Source organism: Sturnus vulgaris, chromosome 2 (genome assembly GCF_052056855.1).
Source record: "Sturnus vulgaris isolate bStuVul1 chromosome 2, bStuVul1.hap1, whole genome shotgun sequence".
Lineage (NCBI taxonomy): Eukaryota > Metazoa > Chordata > Aves > Passeriformes > Sturnidae > Sturnus > Sturnus vulgaris.
This window is the reverse complement of record NC_142244.1, coordinates 70,776,074-70,794,022: the sequence shown is the minus strand read 5'-3', so window position 1 is coordinate 70,794,022 and position 17,949 is coordinate 70,776,074. Positions and strand designations below refer to the sequence as shown.

The 17,949-nt window shown below is 35.5% G+C and overlaps 1 protein-coding gene across 13 annotated transcripts in view; it reads left to right on the top strand.

Annotated features, from left to right (window-relative positions):
* Positions 1–17,949, top strand: part of MYCBP2 (MYC binding protein 2) — a 172,254-nt gene that overhangs the window by 139,343 nt on the left and 14,962 nt on the right. For 11 of the 13 annotated variants that reach the window (XM_088159784.1, XM_088159789.1, XM_088159782.1 and 8 more), the window contains 15 exons: positions 3,341–4,984; positions 5,885–6,054; positions 6,365–6,609; positions 7,274–7,441; positions 9,113–9,270; positions 9,685–9,884; positions 10,162–10,311; positions 11,422–11,582; positions 12,188–12,344; positions 12,958–13,182; positions 13,793–13,858; positions 15,051–15,290; positions 15,371–15,469; positions 16,103–16,183; positions 16,789–17,055. In XM_088159784.1, coding sequence (XP_088015910.1) covers positions 3,341–4,984; positions 5,885–6,054; positions 6,365–6,609; positions 7,274–7,441; positions 9,113–9,270; positions 9,685–9,884; positions 10,162–10,311; positions 11,422–11,582; positions 12,188–12,344; positions 12,958–13,182; positions 13,793–13,858; positions 15,051–15,290; positions 15,371–15,469; positions 16,103–16,183; positions 16,789–17,055 — 4,031 coding nt within the window. The remainder of the gene's footprint in view (positions 1–3,340; positions 4,985–5,884; positions 6,055–6,364; positions 6,610–7,273; positions 7,442–9,112; positions 9,271–9,684; positions 9,885–10,161; positions 10,312–11,421; positions 11,583–12,187; positions 12,345–12,957; positions 13,183–13,792; positions 13,859–15,050; positions 15,291–15,370; positions 15,470–16,102; positions 16,184–16,788; positions 17,056–17,949) is intronic. The other 2 variants (XM_088159793.1, XM_088159783.1) reach the window with 1 other exon arrangement.

Here is a 17,949-nt window from a genome sequence, read left to right as displayed (position 1 = left end):
CTTTTGAAAACGGAGAGTTTTGATGTGGGTGGGTTTTTTTTATTCATTACAGTGATTAACGAGACTCTAACACAAATAGATGTTCTCTGACTTCCATGAAAGAGTATGTAAATTGATCATCTGGAAGGCTATATTGACATTCTAAAGAATTAATTCCTAAATTTACAGATTAAATTTTAAACCTAGGTTCAGTTCAAAACTAGACACTGCTGGTTTTATACCATAAATCTCATCGGCCAGCCCCCATATATTACATTTTTATATCCTAGAAACTAACTGAAATTGCAGCATTTTTAGATCAAGGAAGCTGATCTACTATGTTCTACTACAAACTACTGTCTGTCATTCAAAACTAATGTAGGAATCTAAGCACTGAATTCAGAATACATAAAAAAGAAGATGCGTATCATTTGAAATGCTTGTTTTTATCTTTGCTGCTTTTCCATTGAATCTGTGCTGCTTCTGTGCAACTGTTTTCCACTGTAGAAACTCCATCCTGCTGCCTTGCTTCTCGTGAGCGTATTTACAAAACTAGTGATGTAGCTGGGCCTGCCTCTGCTATTTCATCTCTCTCTCACAAACTGAAGGGTGGGTATGCATGCCAACATAGCAAGGTTATTCAGATCTTTTACCTGCAAAATGTTTGGTTTTTTTTCCTTCCATTCGTTGTCATTTCATTCATGTAATAAAATAATGTTTTGAAAGCAAATATTCAAATTTTATATTTGTTGGGAGCTCATCTGATATAATCATTCAGTGTTGCCTTCCTGAGTTGCAGCAACTCCATGATACACAATCTAGCTGTCTCTGCTTTGTAAAATGCAGAAAATTGTAAAATGGAAAGTGACTGTTAGTCTAATTACACCTGTTTTCAAACAATAGACAAAAGAAGTGTATATGAAGAAACAGGAAATAAAATCTGGGAAATTTTTTTGCTTACCAACAAAGCAGCTTGGTATTTTATGTGGTTTTTCCTTTGGGAGATTTTTCTTTTTGTGCTGATACTCTTGAATGCTACTTAGGATTATTTATCGCTGTATGTACAAATCCAAAACTTTGGTTTTTTTAAGAAACAAGATACTTTTGTTGTTGGAAGCCATTGTTAGACTATACCTTTCATAAGCAGCTTTGTTCTGGAATGTTTTCCTCATTGGTGTTTGCTAATCATGCATGTACTTTAAATTGGATACTTTGCTGAATGACTTGAAGTGTTCTAGGTCCTCTAAAATGATTGTCATATTTTCACTTTTTTTTTTTTCTCTTTTATGAGGCATTCTGTAAAACTTTCAATCTAAGGTATTTTCTCATCTGGCAGACTGGGAAAAATGTGTATAAAAGTAATTCCAATTTGCATTTCAGAATTTATGTATTACAGAATAAGCAACTCAGAATAGCTCATCACTAAAACTGGTGAATAAGTAAGCTGGAATGGTTGAAATGCTTGGACTAATATTTCTGAAACTTCTTAGATTTTTTTCTTTTAGCAATAGCAGTAATTTTATAAACCACAATGTACCATGTTATTTCTTGCCTTCCTATTCCACTTCTCCCCTCCAAGTGAAAAACAATTATAGACCTTGTAAAAATAAAGACAGGTGAGAGTCTCAAAAATGATTAGCATGATAAATACTTGAGATATCCTCATTATATTCTAGTGCTTACATTTGATGTATTATTCCTGAATATAGACACAATATTTCTTCTTGGCTCAGAAAAGTATGAACTTCTGGCATGTCTTGGGAAGGCAGGAGAGACTTTCAGGCTTGTTAAATATTCCAATACAATTATTTACCTTCACTTTTTGCTGTTGTTGTTAATTTTATTATAAGGTGTTTAAATATGGAAATAGCATATAAATAATAATTTTTTGTAGCCTGAGGAAGCATCTTGATTGCTAAATTTTGCTCAAATTTTTTCTAAATTTTTCTCGGCATTTTTTTAATAATGTGAGAGATAATAATAGGAAATACTTGCATCTGTATATTTTCTAGCATAAGGGTAAGGGTTGGTGATTCAGAACTGCATGAAGTTGCTTCAGATCCCATAATGCATAAGAAAGCAGACACTGATTTCCATCTTCTAATACGGAAGGTACTAGATAAAAGGTGACTGTCTATCCTGTTACCATTAGAAATCAAGGCTTAAATTTTAAATATTCTCTGATTAATTGAAATTTTATTTTTTAACAAATAGTTGCTTTCCCAAAAATATGCCCAGACAAATGCAAATAACCTTTCAATATCTAGAAGAGTAAAATATTCCTAAGTACTGTGTCCTAATTCCACAGGCCTTACTAGGGAAACACTTCTCATTTTTGGCTAGTGAAAACCCATTTAAATCAAAAGTATTTAACTCTGCATTCAAGATTTTGCAGTGTAAGGATTTGTGGAGAGACAGCTGTATTAACTGCTGCATTGCTTGCCAGTAATTTCCATATTGCTTGGATTAATTTTTAAAATACAATTCTACCAGAGAGACTTGGTTGACAGATATATCAGAAGCAGATTGCCTTAATAAGCTACTTTTTGCATATTCTTGTTTTGTATGTACTTGCACTAAGGTACCTGTAGTTCTTATAGCTGCTGTAGTCTTTCAGCTCTGTAGATTAATATATGTACAAAGTCAGTGTGCATAGGAACAGTAAATTAGTGCATCAACATAGGAGGACATAATTGACCAGAGCTGGCCATTTAACTTAGTGGTTAAAAAAAGTTGGTTTGTTATTTCGGGGCATTTTTAAAGTGTTTTGGTAGAAGAACATGGGTGGATTGTGGTCTTTAAAAAGTAGATTCTTCAGATTATAAATTTGAGTAGCTTTGAGTATATTTGCAAGCCTCTTGCCCAATTTGCTGTATTAATATTGTTTATTTCCTACAATTCCTGACTTTTGAGCATTAAAGAAAATAAATCTGGCTCTACATTTGATCTCTATGCAAGTATCCTGTTGCAGTCAGCCTGTCACATGTTGAGATAATAAATAGCCCCTGGTTTCTGTTGCAACTTTGGTAAACTTGGTTAACTCCTGGAATTTTACCTAAGGATTTAAATTGTGCTTCCTTTACTAGTGTTTTGTAGAAAGAGTGTACTGTGCTTTTTGATACCTCCATAGTAGTGTTTTCTCTGTTAAAACTTCCTAACACTTGTTTCTGCGTATCTTCAGAAAAGAAATGTATCAAAAGTATTCAGAGGGGAAAAAGATCCTTCATATTTCCTCTCATTTTAATGTGAACAGAAGCATGTGTTCGATCTTTATTTTGTGTTCAGGTCTTTAGTCCTTGTTTTGTAGTATTAAAGGTGTCACTGTCAATATGTAACAATTCAATTATGAAATATTACACAGGTGACCGAATGAATTTCACAGGAGCTGCTAGACCGATTTCTCCAGCAGGAAAATCAGACATGTCATCAAAGCACAGAGCTGACTGCAGGTCACCCAAGCTTGATGTGCGAATGAACAGAGCTGCTGCCGAGCAGAAGAAACCCAGAAATACGGACGGCTTATCAGCCAGCGAGTGCCTGATGCTGAAATCAGATGCTGCAAAGTTGCGGTCAGACTCGCACAGCAGGTCTTTGTCGCCAAATCATAACACTTTGCAAACACTAAAAACTGATGGAAGAACAACTCCTGGTCTGAGAGCTGAATCTCCAGGCCCAGGAACCCGGTCGTCTTCTCCAAAGACAAAGACGCTTACAGGCATTAGATCTGGTGCTAGTTCTCCACGGTCCTCATCACCCCATGACAAAACTCTACCTCAGAAAGCCTCATCCCCTGTAAAAACAAAACTTGATCCTCCTCGAGAACGCTCCAAATCAGATTCTTACACATTAGATCCAGACACCCTTCGCAAAAAGAAAGTGCCACTAACAGAACCCTTAAGGGGGAGGTCCACTTCACCCAAACCAAAAATTATTGCAAAAGATGGAAAGTCTGCACCAGAAACTGAAAACAGAGCTCCTTCCCCTCATGTCGTACAAGAAAATCTTCACAGTGAGGTAGTTGAAGTCTGTACTTCAAGTACTTTAAAGACTGATAGCATTACAGATACCACCTGTGAAGACAACACCGAATTCAGAAGTTTGGATGATGGTTCTAATAAAGTTCATTTCAGCATTGGAAAAGCACCGCTGAAGGATGAGCAGGACATGAGAGCATCTCCAAAAGTGAGCCGTAAATGTGCTGGCAGGCACACAAGACCCAAAAAGGAAAAATCCAACTTCCTTTTCAAAGGAGATGGATCAAAGCCCATAGAGCCTGCCAAGCAAGCAATGTCACCTTCTGTTGCAGAATGTGCTCGAGCCGTATTTGCCGCATTTCTTTGGCATGAAGGAATAGTTCATGATGCCATGGCATGCTCATCTTTTTTGAAGTTTAATCCAGAACTCTCCAAAGAGCATGCACCCATACGAAGCAGTCTTACTCAACAACCTGCAGAGGAAAAAGAAACCAAGTTGAAAAACAGACATTCATTGGAAATATCATCTGCTCTTAACATGTTCAACATCTCACCTCACGGACCAGATATCTCTAAAATGGGTAGCATCAATAAAAATAAAGTCCTCTCAATGTTAAAAGAACCACCTCTGCATGAAAAGTGTGAGGATGGAAAAACTGAAACTACCTCCTTTGAAACATCCAGTCATCACACAATGAAATCAAAGTCTCCTCTTCCCTTAACACTGCAGCACTTAGTAGCTTTCTGGGAAGATATCTCCTTAGCAACTATTAAAGCAGCTTCCCAAAACATGATTTTTCCAAGTCCTGGGTCTTGTGCAGTGTTAAAGAAGAAGGAAAGTGACAAAGATAACAAAAAAGCGAAAAAGGAGAAAAAGAAAAAAGAAAAGGTTGAGGCTAGGCCAAGGGGAAATCTTTTTGGTGAGATGGCCCAGCTTGCAGTGGGAGGACCTGAAAAAGACACCATCTGTGAGTTGTGTGGAGAATCTCATCCATATCCAGTGACTTACCACATGAGACAAGCTCATCCAGGTATGACTCTGTATTTTTAATTCCTGTGTCCATCCATAAAGTATATTTCACACACGTTTTGGTGTTTAGTTACTTTTACAAAAGTGTGTCAGGCTATCCTATTATATACACTAAATTAAAAGTTGTACTTGCGTACAGATTATTTACACATCTTTGTGTATAATTTTAAGTAGTTAAAGATCTAAAGTTTCAAAGTCATTTGAAACAAGATCCAAAGAATGCTCTGACTTTACAGTAGCTCTTCAGAAACATGCCATGTTTTACACTTAAGGATTTGAAACTGTGCTGAGAAAATTGAAAATAAAAAATTAGATTGGTCAGTTAAGAGTTTCTACATTGACAGAAGTTTTCTGATACTGTTCTACTGTCAAGAGTAGAAAACTTCTGTCTGCTGTGTCAGTACTGGCTATCAGTGACTTAATATTTTTGGTGTACTTGTTGGTATGTACTGTTTTTTAGCTCTGTGTGTGGAAAGTTAAAGTCCTGAATCTTTCTGAGGAGCTAATCAGCAAAAAAATACCTTCCATTCCCTCTTAAGTTTTGTTAGCTAGGAGGCGAGGTTTTTATGTTTGCTAAATTACAGATACTGTTGGCTAACTTGCAATACTGACCTTACCATAACTTAGCTGTCTGAATAGGGAGCTGTTCATGCTTCACACAAGTTCTTTATAAAACTTGAAAACTGCAGTGCATTTCTATTCTTTGAACAGTGGTGGGACACGTGGACAAGAACAGACAAGACCCTTGTTTTGTAACCAATCCAGACATCCAAAAAAGTAGAAAATTAGGCCAGGAAAAACAAGCATCTTCCTTCCTCCCCTCTTCATCCCTCTTTTGCAGCAATGATAGAATAAGGATCCTTCTTTTGAAGTAACTTGTTCTCACCTTCCCCCGATGTAGGTTGTGGCCGCTACGCAGGTGGCCAAGGTTACAACAGCATTGGGCACTTCTGTGGAGGATGGGCTGGGAATTGTGGTGATGGAGGCATTGGAGGGAGCACGTGGTATTTGGTGTGTGATCGATGCAGAGAAAAGTATCTCCGTGAAAAGCAAGCAGCAGCAAGAGAGAAGGTATTTTCAGCTGATATGTTTAACTTTCTATCTACTTAATAGTGCTGTGGTTGTAATGGGAATACTACTAAAGTTTTTCTTCCACTGGGTCTTCAAGGACTAAGTTCAAAATCTTGCTTAAAGTATGCAAATATGTTGATATTAATGAGTCAAATGTCAAAACTATCAGCTGTTCATTAAGTGTTCGCAAAGGTAGGAAAGCAATAGAAATATATAGAAATAGCAGGTAGAATTAAGCAGCTGTATTATGAGCTAGGTTGTCAGATTTTCCTGTGGTGAATTTAATTATGCCTTATTTAAATTTACCTAGATTAAACAATCTAGGAGAAAACCAATGCAAGTTAAGACACCTCGTGCCTTGCCGACTATGGAAGCTCATCAAGTGATTAAAGCCAATGCACTGTATTTACTGTCACTGAGTAGTGCTGCTGAGCCCAGTATCCTCTGCTATAACCCTGCAAAAGCATTCCAATCTCAACTGCCCAGTCTCAAAGAAGGAATTTCTGAAGACTTTCCCATTAAGATGCCATGTCTCTATCTACAGACATTAGCAAGGTAATTGAATGAAATGTATGAATATTGATTTTAGCACTCATATGTGTAGAGTATTGGATAAAAATGTGTATGTAAACTAAACTAAAACTTATATAGAAAAAGACGTATTTTCCTAATTCTTCATGATATTTTTTTCTTCTGTTTTGATCCATGATCTTGTTCAGTTTTTTAGGTTGGATTTTCTCCTGGAGTCAGATATGCTCTGATTAGCTTTTGGATGCCAAATATTTTATAATGGCTCCGTTTCTGTCCAAAGAATTCAGAATTTCCCAAAGAATTTAATTTAGTGTGTTAGTAGCAGACATATGTGCTACTTTTTTCTCTTCACAGTTAAAAATAGTAAAAAGGAAAGCAGAAGATTTGTGCTTTCTTGGTAATTCTAAGTAAATTTCACTGTAGTGTCTCATGTTTATGTTGGGCAGATGGACCTAAAATACATTGTGGATCTACCTGATGGAAATACTAAAAGATAGAAAAGGGTGATCCCAAATATACATGTTGGTTGAGAATGCCACTGTATCTTCCATGAACACTTTAAAATCACAACTTAAAAGCATTAATAGGTGAAGAGTAAGTGAATAGCATTGGCTGACAAAGTGTAGTATGTGTGTGTTTCAGCAATTTTTAATCTTTAATCCTAATTTAAAAATCTCATTTGGTGTAGGCATCATCATGAAAATTTTGTTGGGTACCAGGATGACAACCTCTTCCAGGATGAGATGAGATACTTGCGCTCCACTTCAGTACCTGCGCCGTACATCTCTGTTACTCCTGACGCCAGCCCTAATGTCTTTGAAGAGCCAGAGAGTAACATGAAATCTATGCCCCCAAGGTACTTCCTTGTAATTCTAGGTGCTACATACAAATGTTAAAGCAGTAGCATTACACCAATTAAAAAAATGAAAGGAAAACATGGCTGCAGTTAAGAAGCTGAAGTATCAGATCAGTTTCTGAAATGGCAGCATAAAAGCCAAAACCATATGAAGCTGTAGTTAGGAAATTTTCAGTGAATCATAGCACATCAGGTATATTTTCAGTTGTTAGCAGTGGAATGTTTGAATATGTAAATGTGCGAGGAATATACAAATCAAAACTGAAACCTTTTTACTGTACTACAAACCAGTTAGATCTTCTCTCTAGAAAGATCCTGGGTTTACAACCCAAATACAAAAAAAATTTGTTCAGCTGATAAGGACTCTTAGCATACAGGGAAATTTATCCATAGCCTCTACTTCAGGCCTGCTTATTTCTCCATACAGAAAAATTTTCAAGAATCTGGAGAAATGATCTAGAGATCAATAATCCAAAGACTGTAACTGTTGCAGACTCCTTGAATATGTAACAGGTTTCTTGGACTGTATATCTGTTCTTTACCACACCTGATTGAGTACAGATTAATGGCCTTTTTGAAAGAAAGTAGCTGTTGTTCTCCTTTCAGAATTTCATTCTATAGGGAGGTTTGAACAGGAGGAAATTCCATTACCTTACATTTTTCAAAGTAGATGTTGCTGTTTTGTTCTGTGGGATATACAAATGTCACTGAAGAAATGATAATGCTGTCTAGGAGCAAGAGTGCTAGATGGTTTCTGCCAGGTTAAGCCACTTTCTTATCTTGTTAAGCTTACTGTGATCTAATTCAAGCAGGTATAAAAATTTTTGTTTCACCAGGGAAAAAATGGCTCTATTAATAATAGTCCAGAAACTACTTAGATGCTCAGTGTTTCCAGATGTCAGTGATTCCTCATATTATAGTGAGGATGTAATAAAGAGAAAATTTGCTTTTAATCTGTTTTTATTTCAATTTGTTGTATTTCATACTGACTGCACAAATAGTTTATTGGAATACTACAATCTATAATGTAGTCTTTTCAGAAATAGAACTTTTCTAACAAAACTCCTTAAGAGTGCATCGTATTGGTATATTCCTTTATTAAAACTGTGGACACCATGGTCTCCTGAGGCCTATAGGGACAGCATAAGCTGGGAGTCCTTCTGCAGACTGTAAGAAGTCCACTGAAGGTAAGGAGTAAAATATGTCAGAGGTATAGCTGTAGCAATTCAAATTTGACTTTAAGGCTAATGATATTAGAAACTATTACTTCACATAAAGTTCTAAATTTCAGTTGGCTTGCGTATATTAAAAACTCACTTCATAGATGTTTTCACATGCATTCTCAGGAGAAGTTTGGTCTGAAACTTCAATTTAGGCATGAGCTGAATGTTTGTATCTCTCTAAAAGAAATACCTAAATTCTTGGAACTCATCATGTCCATCATTACATTTGTTTATAAAGCACTTGCATGCTTTTTCACCATGTGTAATTCTAATACGTGCTCCTTCTTTTCCAGCATTTAAACAGTTATTAGGTACATAAGACAAAGTTTCATGCAGTAGTAACATTGTGATTATGAAATGCATGTATCCTTATTAATTATTGGTGTATAATTCAGATATACTCTACATATTTGTTAAAGGGTGTATTACTTCACTGATTTCTTTGTAGTTTGGAAACCAGTCCCATCACAGATACAGATCTTGCAAAGCGCACAGTCTTTCAGAGATCCTATTCAGTTGTTGCATCAGAATATGACAAACAGCACTCAATTTTGCCAGCACGTGTAAAGGCAATCCCCAGGAGACGAGTCAACAGTGGAGATGCAGGTAAGAGCACAGAAAACCAAAGCAAGGAAAAAATTACTCAAGGATTTGCAATTCTTCTTGGAGACTGTAGACAAATACATTTTTTATAAATACATAAATAATACTTTTTTGTCACAAAACAGAATAGTAAACATTAGGTGCTTGGTAATCGGCACAGAATTAGCCTAAAATTGGATTAGGATTTACTGTAATTCTAAAATTTGTGGTGAATCTTCTGTACCTGATTTGAAAGTGAAGGTGGTATTTTATTTCTCAATTGAAGCATCATTTTTCCATATTGCTTTTTTAATGCAGTTTTCTCTCAGAAAAAAATATAATTCTAAAAGTACTTTATTGCCTTGCATTTTTACTGTGGCTATAAAATTGAAATGCACAAGGAATCTAATGTATGCATATTTTTATGCTTTTGAATAGAAGTGGGGTCCTCTCTCCTGAGACATCCATCACCTGAACTTTCTCGGTTAATCTCCGCCCACAGCTCTCTTTCCAAAGGAGAGAGAAATTTCCAGTGGCCAGTATTGGCATTTGTAATCCAGCATCATGATCTGGAAGGACTTGAAATAGCAATGAAACAAGCCTTACGGAAATCTGCTTGCCGAGTCTTTGCCATGGAGGTATTCATGTACTGATGGCTCTTGTATGATTAAAATTAGATGGTCGTAAATTCTGTCTTGGAATTTTTTTTAAGATTATGCTATGTTCCCTGTGATATAGTTGTCATGTTAATAAACTGTTTTAGCTACAGAGTAATAACATCTTACTTGAAGACCTTTGCATTATTATTTGCCTGTCCAAATCATCAGTGAACCTCCTTACATAATTTGTTAGGAAATGGTTTTACTCTCGGTTTGCTTAACCAATTGGTAACTCCTTGTATGTAATTTGTTTTAGGCCTTCAATTGGCTTCTTTGTAATGTCATTCAAACAACTTCTCTTCACGATATTTTATGGCATTTTGTGGCTTCCCTGACTCCTGCACCTGTAGAGCCTGAAGAAGAAGAGGATGAAGAAAATAAATCAAATAAAGAAAATGCAGAACAAGTAAGTGAGGTTTTGCTGATTTTGTAGGTGAATGTGAAAAAAAAAATCCTTAATCCTTCCTCTGTGAAAAAAACCCTTAAATTGTAGTTGAATTCATTTTGTAGACATAGACTAATTTTTCTTCTGAATCATCACTTTCTATGTGCTGATGAATCATGAGGTCTTCTAAAGCATTATTTTTTATTATTCATGGGAAATAAAGCAACAAAATCACAAGCACCTTGCTAATCCATTAAAAAAAAATTTGCTTTTTATTCCTCCTGCAACAAGAGAGAAGAGAAAGTATTTTTAGAAAAGCTTTGTAGTTTGGTTTACTATATCTTTCAGTGTTCTAAGAAAAGTCCATAGTTAATTACGAAAATGCATAGTTATATATATATAAATAATTAAATAAGTAATTATATGTGCACTAGGTATACTTAATTTAGTGATTTAAGAAAAATCTATAATTCTGAAAATGCAAAATGGTAACGTGTAACATATCATACTTCCAAAAGATATCTTCATACAACTTCTTCTAGACTTAGCTCTGATTTAAAACATTATCATGAATAGCTCAAAAAAAAAATCCTGCTAGTGTGGTCATTAAGTCAGGATAATCTTTATCACTTCAAATCTAAACCAATTTTGAAATTAGTTGTCCTGAAATTTGTCTTTACAGCAGTGTAATCTGGTACACTGCTTTTCTGATACTGACACACTGTAACTAAGAATTATTTTCACAGCTCTACTGAAGTGCAGCAACTGATAACATTAGCTTAATTACCAAGTTTGCTATGGCTGGATTTTGCTGCTCAGATAAAGTTGGTTTCAACTGCTGTAATATTATTTATTTATGGTTTGTTTGTTTTCAAATTACTGCTGTGTAATGTTTCACATCTTTAAATTGTGCGAAATATGTGGCATTATGCAATATACTTCGCAAATATAATTCCCAAATTTGAGGCTCATGTTTAACTTACTGTAAAAATTGACAGGAACTGCATCAAGTTCACATTCATTGCAAGATTGTTGCAGTTGCTCTTAAAGCAAGTAGCAGAAATGTTTTTATTTGTTAACCTGTTGTCTCAGAAAGTGTGTTAATAACACGCGAATTGCTTTGCTCTGTAGGAAAAAGACACACGAGTGTGTGAACACCCTCTGTCAGATATAGTGATTGCTGGGGAAGCTGCTCACCCCTTACCCCACACTTTCCATCGCCTTCTTCAGACAATCTCTGATCTTATGATGTCACTTCCCAGTGGTAGTGCATTACAGCAAATGGCCTTAAGGTAAGCACAAATCAAAACAACTCCTGAAAAGGCTGGGAATGTTGAAGAATTGCAGATTAAAAGATTTTGCAATGTAAATAGGATGCTTGAAAACTTTGTGCAAGAAGGAGCACATCTATCTTTACCACTAGGAAGAAATACACAGAAGACACTTAGATGTTTATGCATATAAATAATAGTATAAAAGATACATGGAGAGCAATGTACTTTCTTTTAAATTCTATGTGGTGTCCACTATGAAAAATAAAACATATTACAGAATAATACAGTAGGATCTGCATGTATGTGCATGGTAGTGTAGTGCCCTTTGCTCAGAACTCTGTCACTTGGATGGTATCTTTAAACTTTAAGATTTTTTTTCTGTGTATTTGTCTCAAAGACACAAAAGGAATAATAATGGTTGCATTTACTATTAAAATTCTAAGAAACGTTTGTTTCTGCTTTCCTCAAAATGATGCACTAGAAACACTTGAGATCCTGCAAAATTTGAAGTTAAATGTTTATAGAAAATACTTCTAGAAGCAAAAATGTAATTAATAGTTTCATGAGTAAGTTATGTCTTTTGCCAACATGAAAATTACAAAGTCAGCTAAATGTGTTTTCAGGTGCTGGAGTCTTAAATTCAAGCAATCTGATCACCAGTTCCTGCACCAGAGCAATGTGTTTCATCATATCAACAATATTTTGTCTAAATCTGATGATGGAGATAGTGAAGAGAGTTTTAGTATCAGCGTTCAGTCCGGTTTTGAAGTCATGAATCAGGCAAGTATTACAGCTCTGGCTCCGAAGCAGGGATCATTTGTGAACAGTCTGTACTTTTGGTGATTATTCTCTTTAAATTAAAAGATTCCTTACTGCAATATTGTATTTCCTTGAACATAACTCAGTTTGGGATCTTGTCCCTGCTATTTCGGCTCCCATATTTAGCTTTAGAGGGTCAAATATTGACCCTTAGCCTGTATATCACGCAAACCTATATTTTGGTGTAGTGCTTGTGCTTGTTTGCAAGTGAAGATTTTGGGGAATGTCATGGAGTTGGCTAACTTTTTAAATATTGTGTACTTCCAGTTCTTCTTTGCTTGCATCTTTTTCCTGCTGTTATTCCAAGGAGCATGAATTAATACTTCTGTTTAATATTTTTTAAATGTTTTCTCCCATTGACTAATGTATTTAGGCATTTGCTAATATATTCAGCTCTTAGCTATTAATGTTTCCTTTGGTTTAAAGGACTGAATAATTTGACACAAAAAGCACAAATTTCTTGGAGAGCACATTCATCAAAACAGAAATGCCTGTGCAGTTTTAAAAATTGTAAATCATGCCTGTGTTTGGGCTTACTCTCAAGTATTTTAAAAATTTCCGTTTGTTTTCACAGGAACTGTGTATAGTAGTTTGTCTGAAAGACCTAACCAGCATTGTTGACATTAAAACATCAAGCCGACCTGCCATGATTGGTAGTTTAACAGATGGGTCTACAGAAACGTTCTGGGAGTCAGGAGATGAGGACAAAAACAAAACTAAAAACATCACAATTAACTGTGTAAAAGGAATCAATGCACGTTACGTTTGTGTTCATGTAGACAATTCCAGAGATCTTGGGGTAAGAGGAAAATGAAACTGGCTCTCATTGAAGGTGCATAGTCCAAGCTGTATGTGTTTATCAAACAAGGAGCGCTGTTTTCTTTGTCAGTTGGTAATTCTAATTCACAAGTTCACATTTCAAAGTAAAGTGTCTAAGTCCTGTGATTTAGAAAGCAGGAACTCTTAGAATCAGACCAGTCTGTCTGAATTTGCAGTTGCATCAAACTGAAACCCGGAAACTTAATTCTTAATGGCATGTTCTATTTCAGACGTATTTTCAATCATTTAGTTATTTTAAGCTACGTTTCCTGCTCATGGTTTCTGCAGAAGCATTGAAATAAGGAGCTGTCATAAAATCCAAATTTTCTAAACTTTCTACAGTCTTTTTTATTGATCTGTACAGTAATGTTACATATATATCTGTATTTCAACTACAGCTTTTAATACAAAGAGCAGACTGTGTTAGAGAGCTGTATTTTGGAATTCTTTGTCCTTGCTTTAGATCATGGAGGGTTTTTTTGTGATGAAACAATTTTTCTTTTTTATCTATGTAATTTCTTAATACAAAAGAAGTACTCAGAACTGTCTAAGTTGAAGTGTTTCATTCTTCTTTTGCTTGTTTGTTGCAGAACAAAGTGACCTCCATGACCTTCCTAACTGGTAAGGCAGTAGAAGATCTCTGCAGAATAAAGCAGGTAAACATTTTAGCAGTTGACATAGAAAAATTGCTGTCATTTTTTTGTGCACATACCAGAGATTTTTCTGAGCAAATAGTTTCAATTTCTTATGGTAGATAAATTACTTTGCAAAATATTAGACATTATAATAAGCCCTGGAAAATACTGTACTGACTATTGATCAAGCTTTTACTTTTCTACTGAAAACAGAACAGGGTTATGTAAAATGTTCCTTAGATTAATTTAATTATAATTACTATATGGTAACTTATCCTTTCAGCTGTAGGTTTCCAAAAAAGACTCCCAGAACACAGGTAGAGACTGATTCAGCTTTGCTCTCTCTTTGCTCTAACATTTTTCCAACAGTTTTTTACCTTCCAGCATACCCACATACTATATCCTGTCTCATGGTATTAAAAAAAAAAGTTAGCCTTGTCTGCTGCAGCACAGTTCACTGTAGACACTGAGAATTAATGCAGAAGTGAGAAAGAACAAATATTAACTTAATTATAAATGAGCCCATGCATAAAAAGAGAGGGCTCACTTGGCTTAGGGATTGGGTTTTTCTGAGTAGTGATGTGAGGCACTGCCGCCAATCAGTGCTTGGTTTCCAGTAGTGACATTGCAGTCTCATATGAAATACAAGACTTCATAGAGCATTATTTATATCCTCTTTTTTTTTTTTTTTAAACACTACATATTTTAAAATAAACTTAATTTGATACAGTTCATCTCCCTTTTTTACAGTTAAGTCCTGCATGTCTTGGTAAGGGTAGCAAATCCTGACTTCCACGGAGTAGCAATTTCTTTGGCAGGGGTTTGCATGAATAGAGATGAAATAATGTATCTAATGATAATTGTGTGTCATATTTTCAGTTAAATTATAGAGGCTGTTTTTTTCTTTCTTCATAAAAGTAGTGACTAAATACTAGTTTTAATAGTTGGTTTTTTTTAATACATGAACTGTCACTTTGAGGATAAAAGAGATAGGTAGGCCAGTATTTCTAATCAGTTTTACAGATAAAACAGAAATGGCTAACCTTTTAATCTGAACTCAGGAGGTTGAATATTTTTATAATTAAACATAAGTCTTACTGCTCAGGTTGAGATTTTCATTACAAGCATAGTATTTGTTACAGTGATATATGATGATAGGTGACTTTTTGTTTGATGTAATGTCAGTTTCTAACTTTTTATTCCTCTCTAATAGGTAGATTTGGATTCAAGACATATTGGCTGGGTAACAAGTGAACTTCCTGGAGGTGATAATCACATCATCAAAATTGAATTGAAGGGTCCAGAGAACACACTAAGAGTTCGACAAGTAAAAATTCTTGGATGGAAGGATGGTGAAAGCATTAAAATAGCAGGCCAGATTTCTGCAAGTGTGGCTCAGCAAAGAAACTGTGAATCTGAGACACTGCGAGTGTTCCGACTTATAACATCCCAGGTGGGATTTTAATGATGTATTATACAGTGAAAGTTACTGTGAATTGTCAATTCAATTAATTATCATTGTCTTTCTTCCAGGTATTTGGGAAACTTATCTCTGGAGATGCTGAGCCGACCCCAGAGCAAGAAGAAAAAGCACTATTGTCTTCCCCAGAAGGAGAAGAAAAAGTACACAATGTATTTATTTGTATTCTATCAATAATACTTTGCTGAAAAAAATGATCCAGGATGATTTTCTGTATTTGTTCCATTTCTTATGGTGCATAACTTTTAGATCAAAACAGACGTAAAATGTTGCAATTGCTTATTTTTAAAATATCATAGTGTACTTTTAATAGTAAACCATAGTGTCTTTTTTTTTAAGTAAATTATAACTGAGGCATATGCATTTAATGGAAACATCATAGTAATGGTGATGCAAATGATGCCTACAATTGCAGAAATACTTAACACCTGTAATAATGGTCAACCTGAACATCCTGCCTATTATCTTTTGCCTCAAGAGAGGCTCTGTTAATATGCAGAGAAAAAGTATGGAGAAACTGCACTCCACTTGTTTTGCTTGTTATTTCATTTGATGCTTAAATTCCTCTTAAAGAGAGAAAGTTAATACATTGTTAATACATTGAAGAGGTATTTATAAGCATAGTTAAATTGATCTTGCTTATATTTCTTCCTGTAAAAGAAGCTACTAAATTATAAAACAAAGTTTTAAAACAAAGTTTGTTGATACATTCCATGTTAATTGCTACAGTAACTAGGAAGTGTTCTTGAAACTTTTTTCTAATATCAAGTATGCTTTTTATGAAGGCAACGTCAGATGCAGACTTGAAGGAGCACATGGTAGGGATCATATTCAGCCGGAGCAAACTGACAAATTTGCAGAAACAGGTTTGTTCCTTTTGAAATTATTTCGAGATTAAATATTGGTGTCTTGCAATAAATAAGCTCATTTTCAGTGAATATTACTATGAAGATGTTGACAGTAATAGAGCTGTTGATTAATTTTGATTTTTTTTAGTTTAGTAAGTTATGCAGAGTCTACTCTTCTGTCACTCATCTTAACAAACATTGTAGTCTCCTAAAAATGCTTTTTACCATGCTATTGTTTCTAAAATTTTTTTAAGCTTTCTGATGATTAAACTGAACAAGAGGCTGTTTTCATAAGTGCTTTTTATTTGTGTGTGTTGAGTAAAGGTATTTCTTAAGGGTTTTATGTGGAGTGGTTTTTTTAGCCTGAATTCTATGTAAAAAGTAAATTAAAAGGCAGGATCTGAAATAAAATAAAAAATAATTTCAATTAAATTTTCCAGAATAAAGATGAGCAAATTCAGCATTTTATTTGTCATTTGAATTTATGCTAAAAATAGTTTAAGTACTGGCCGAATGTCACAGGTTTCCTATTTTAGCCATACTTACAATGGTACCTGAACCACAACATTTTGCACTCGCTGTGTTTCTCAGAGCTGACGTGTGTTTGGCTTGTGTTGGGGCAGGTGTGTGCCCACATCGTGCAGGCCATACGGATGGAGGCGACGCGCGTCCGCGAGGAGTGGGAGCACGCCATCTCCAGCAAGGAGAACGCCAACTCGCAGCCCAGCGACGAGGACGCCTCCTCGGACGCCTACTGCTTCGAGCTGCTCTCCATGGTGCTGGCGCTCAGCGGCTCCAACGTGGGCCGCCAGTACCTGGCCCAGCAGCTTACTCTGCTCCAGGACCTCTTCTCCTTGCTACACACAGCTTCTCCCAGGGTGCAGAGGCAGGTCAGTGCCAACCACCCCTCCAAGGTCTTGGTATTCCTAGAAAAGAGTCTTCAAAATCCTAAAATCACGTGCTTGAAAAAAATGCAGAATTTCTTTTGAGAATTGAAGTGTCAGATTTTAGGGTAGTTTTTTTTTTTTTTTTTTAAATAAGTAGACCACAGTAGAAATATGTGTCAGATGAACAGCACAGTGCTTTTTCAGTATTTCATATTATGTGTATATAATGCCCATGTTGCCTGTAGGCAAGACGAGAGGTTTTTAATTTCCAGTCTGTTATGGATCTGGCATGAGTCCTTAGCATCTGTGTCTTACACTCAGGCTCCAAGTGTAGTAGTGTGCTAGACAGCTAGAGCTAGGCAGCTCCTTTCTACTCTTGGTATCCTCAAGGTGAGTTTTAGTATCTCTTTCTTTCTGAATTTGAATGTTGTCTGAGTATATATATAGTTTTGTGCACATAGTATATAAACACATGTTATATATAGATAATAATAACATATAAACATATAAAATACTCGTCTTAGTGCAATTCAAGCACTATTTGTTGCTAGGTGCTGTGCCTTCTTCAGGTGGATTTTAAGTTTCTATTGCAGAAGTTTTTATGTCTCATACTCTTTATTATTCCTTTTACAATTTTTGAACTGTTTAAATCTCACATCTCAACTTGCCTGCAGGCAGATACTTAGAAAATGTGATACATTGCAGAAATGCAATAGCTTTTCAAGAGAACCTTGAGGGCTTGCAACATTACATATGAAATGTTAAGTCCTTAAGCTTTCATCAGCTTTCATGTTGATTTGGACCAAACTTTGCATGATATGTGCAATTTCAACCACATCTTCACCAGTTGGTAAGGTTATGTCATTTCAAGACAGCTCTTGTTGGGTCCAGAGCTAT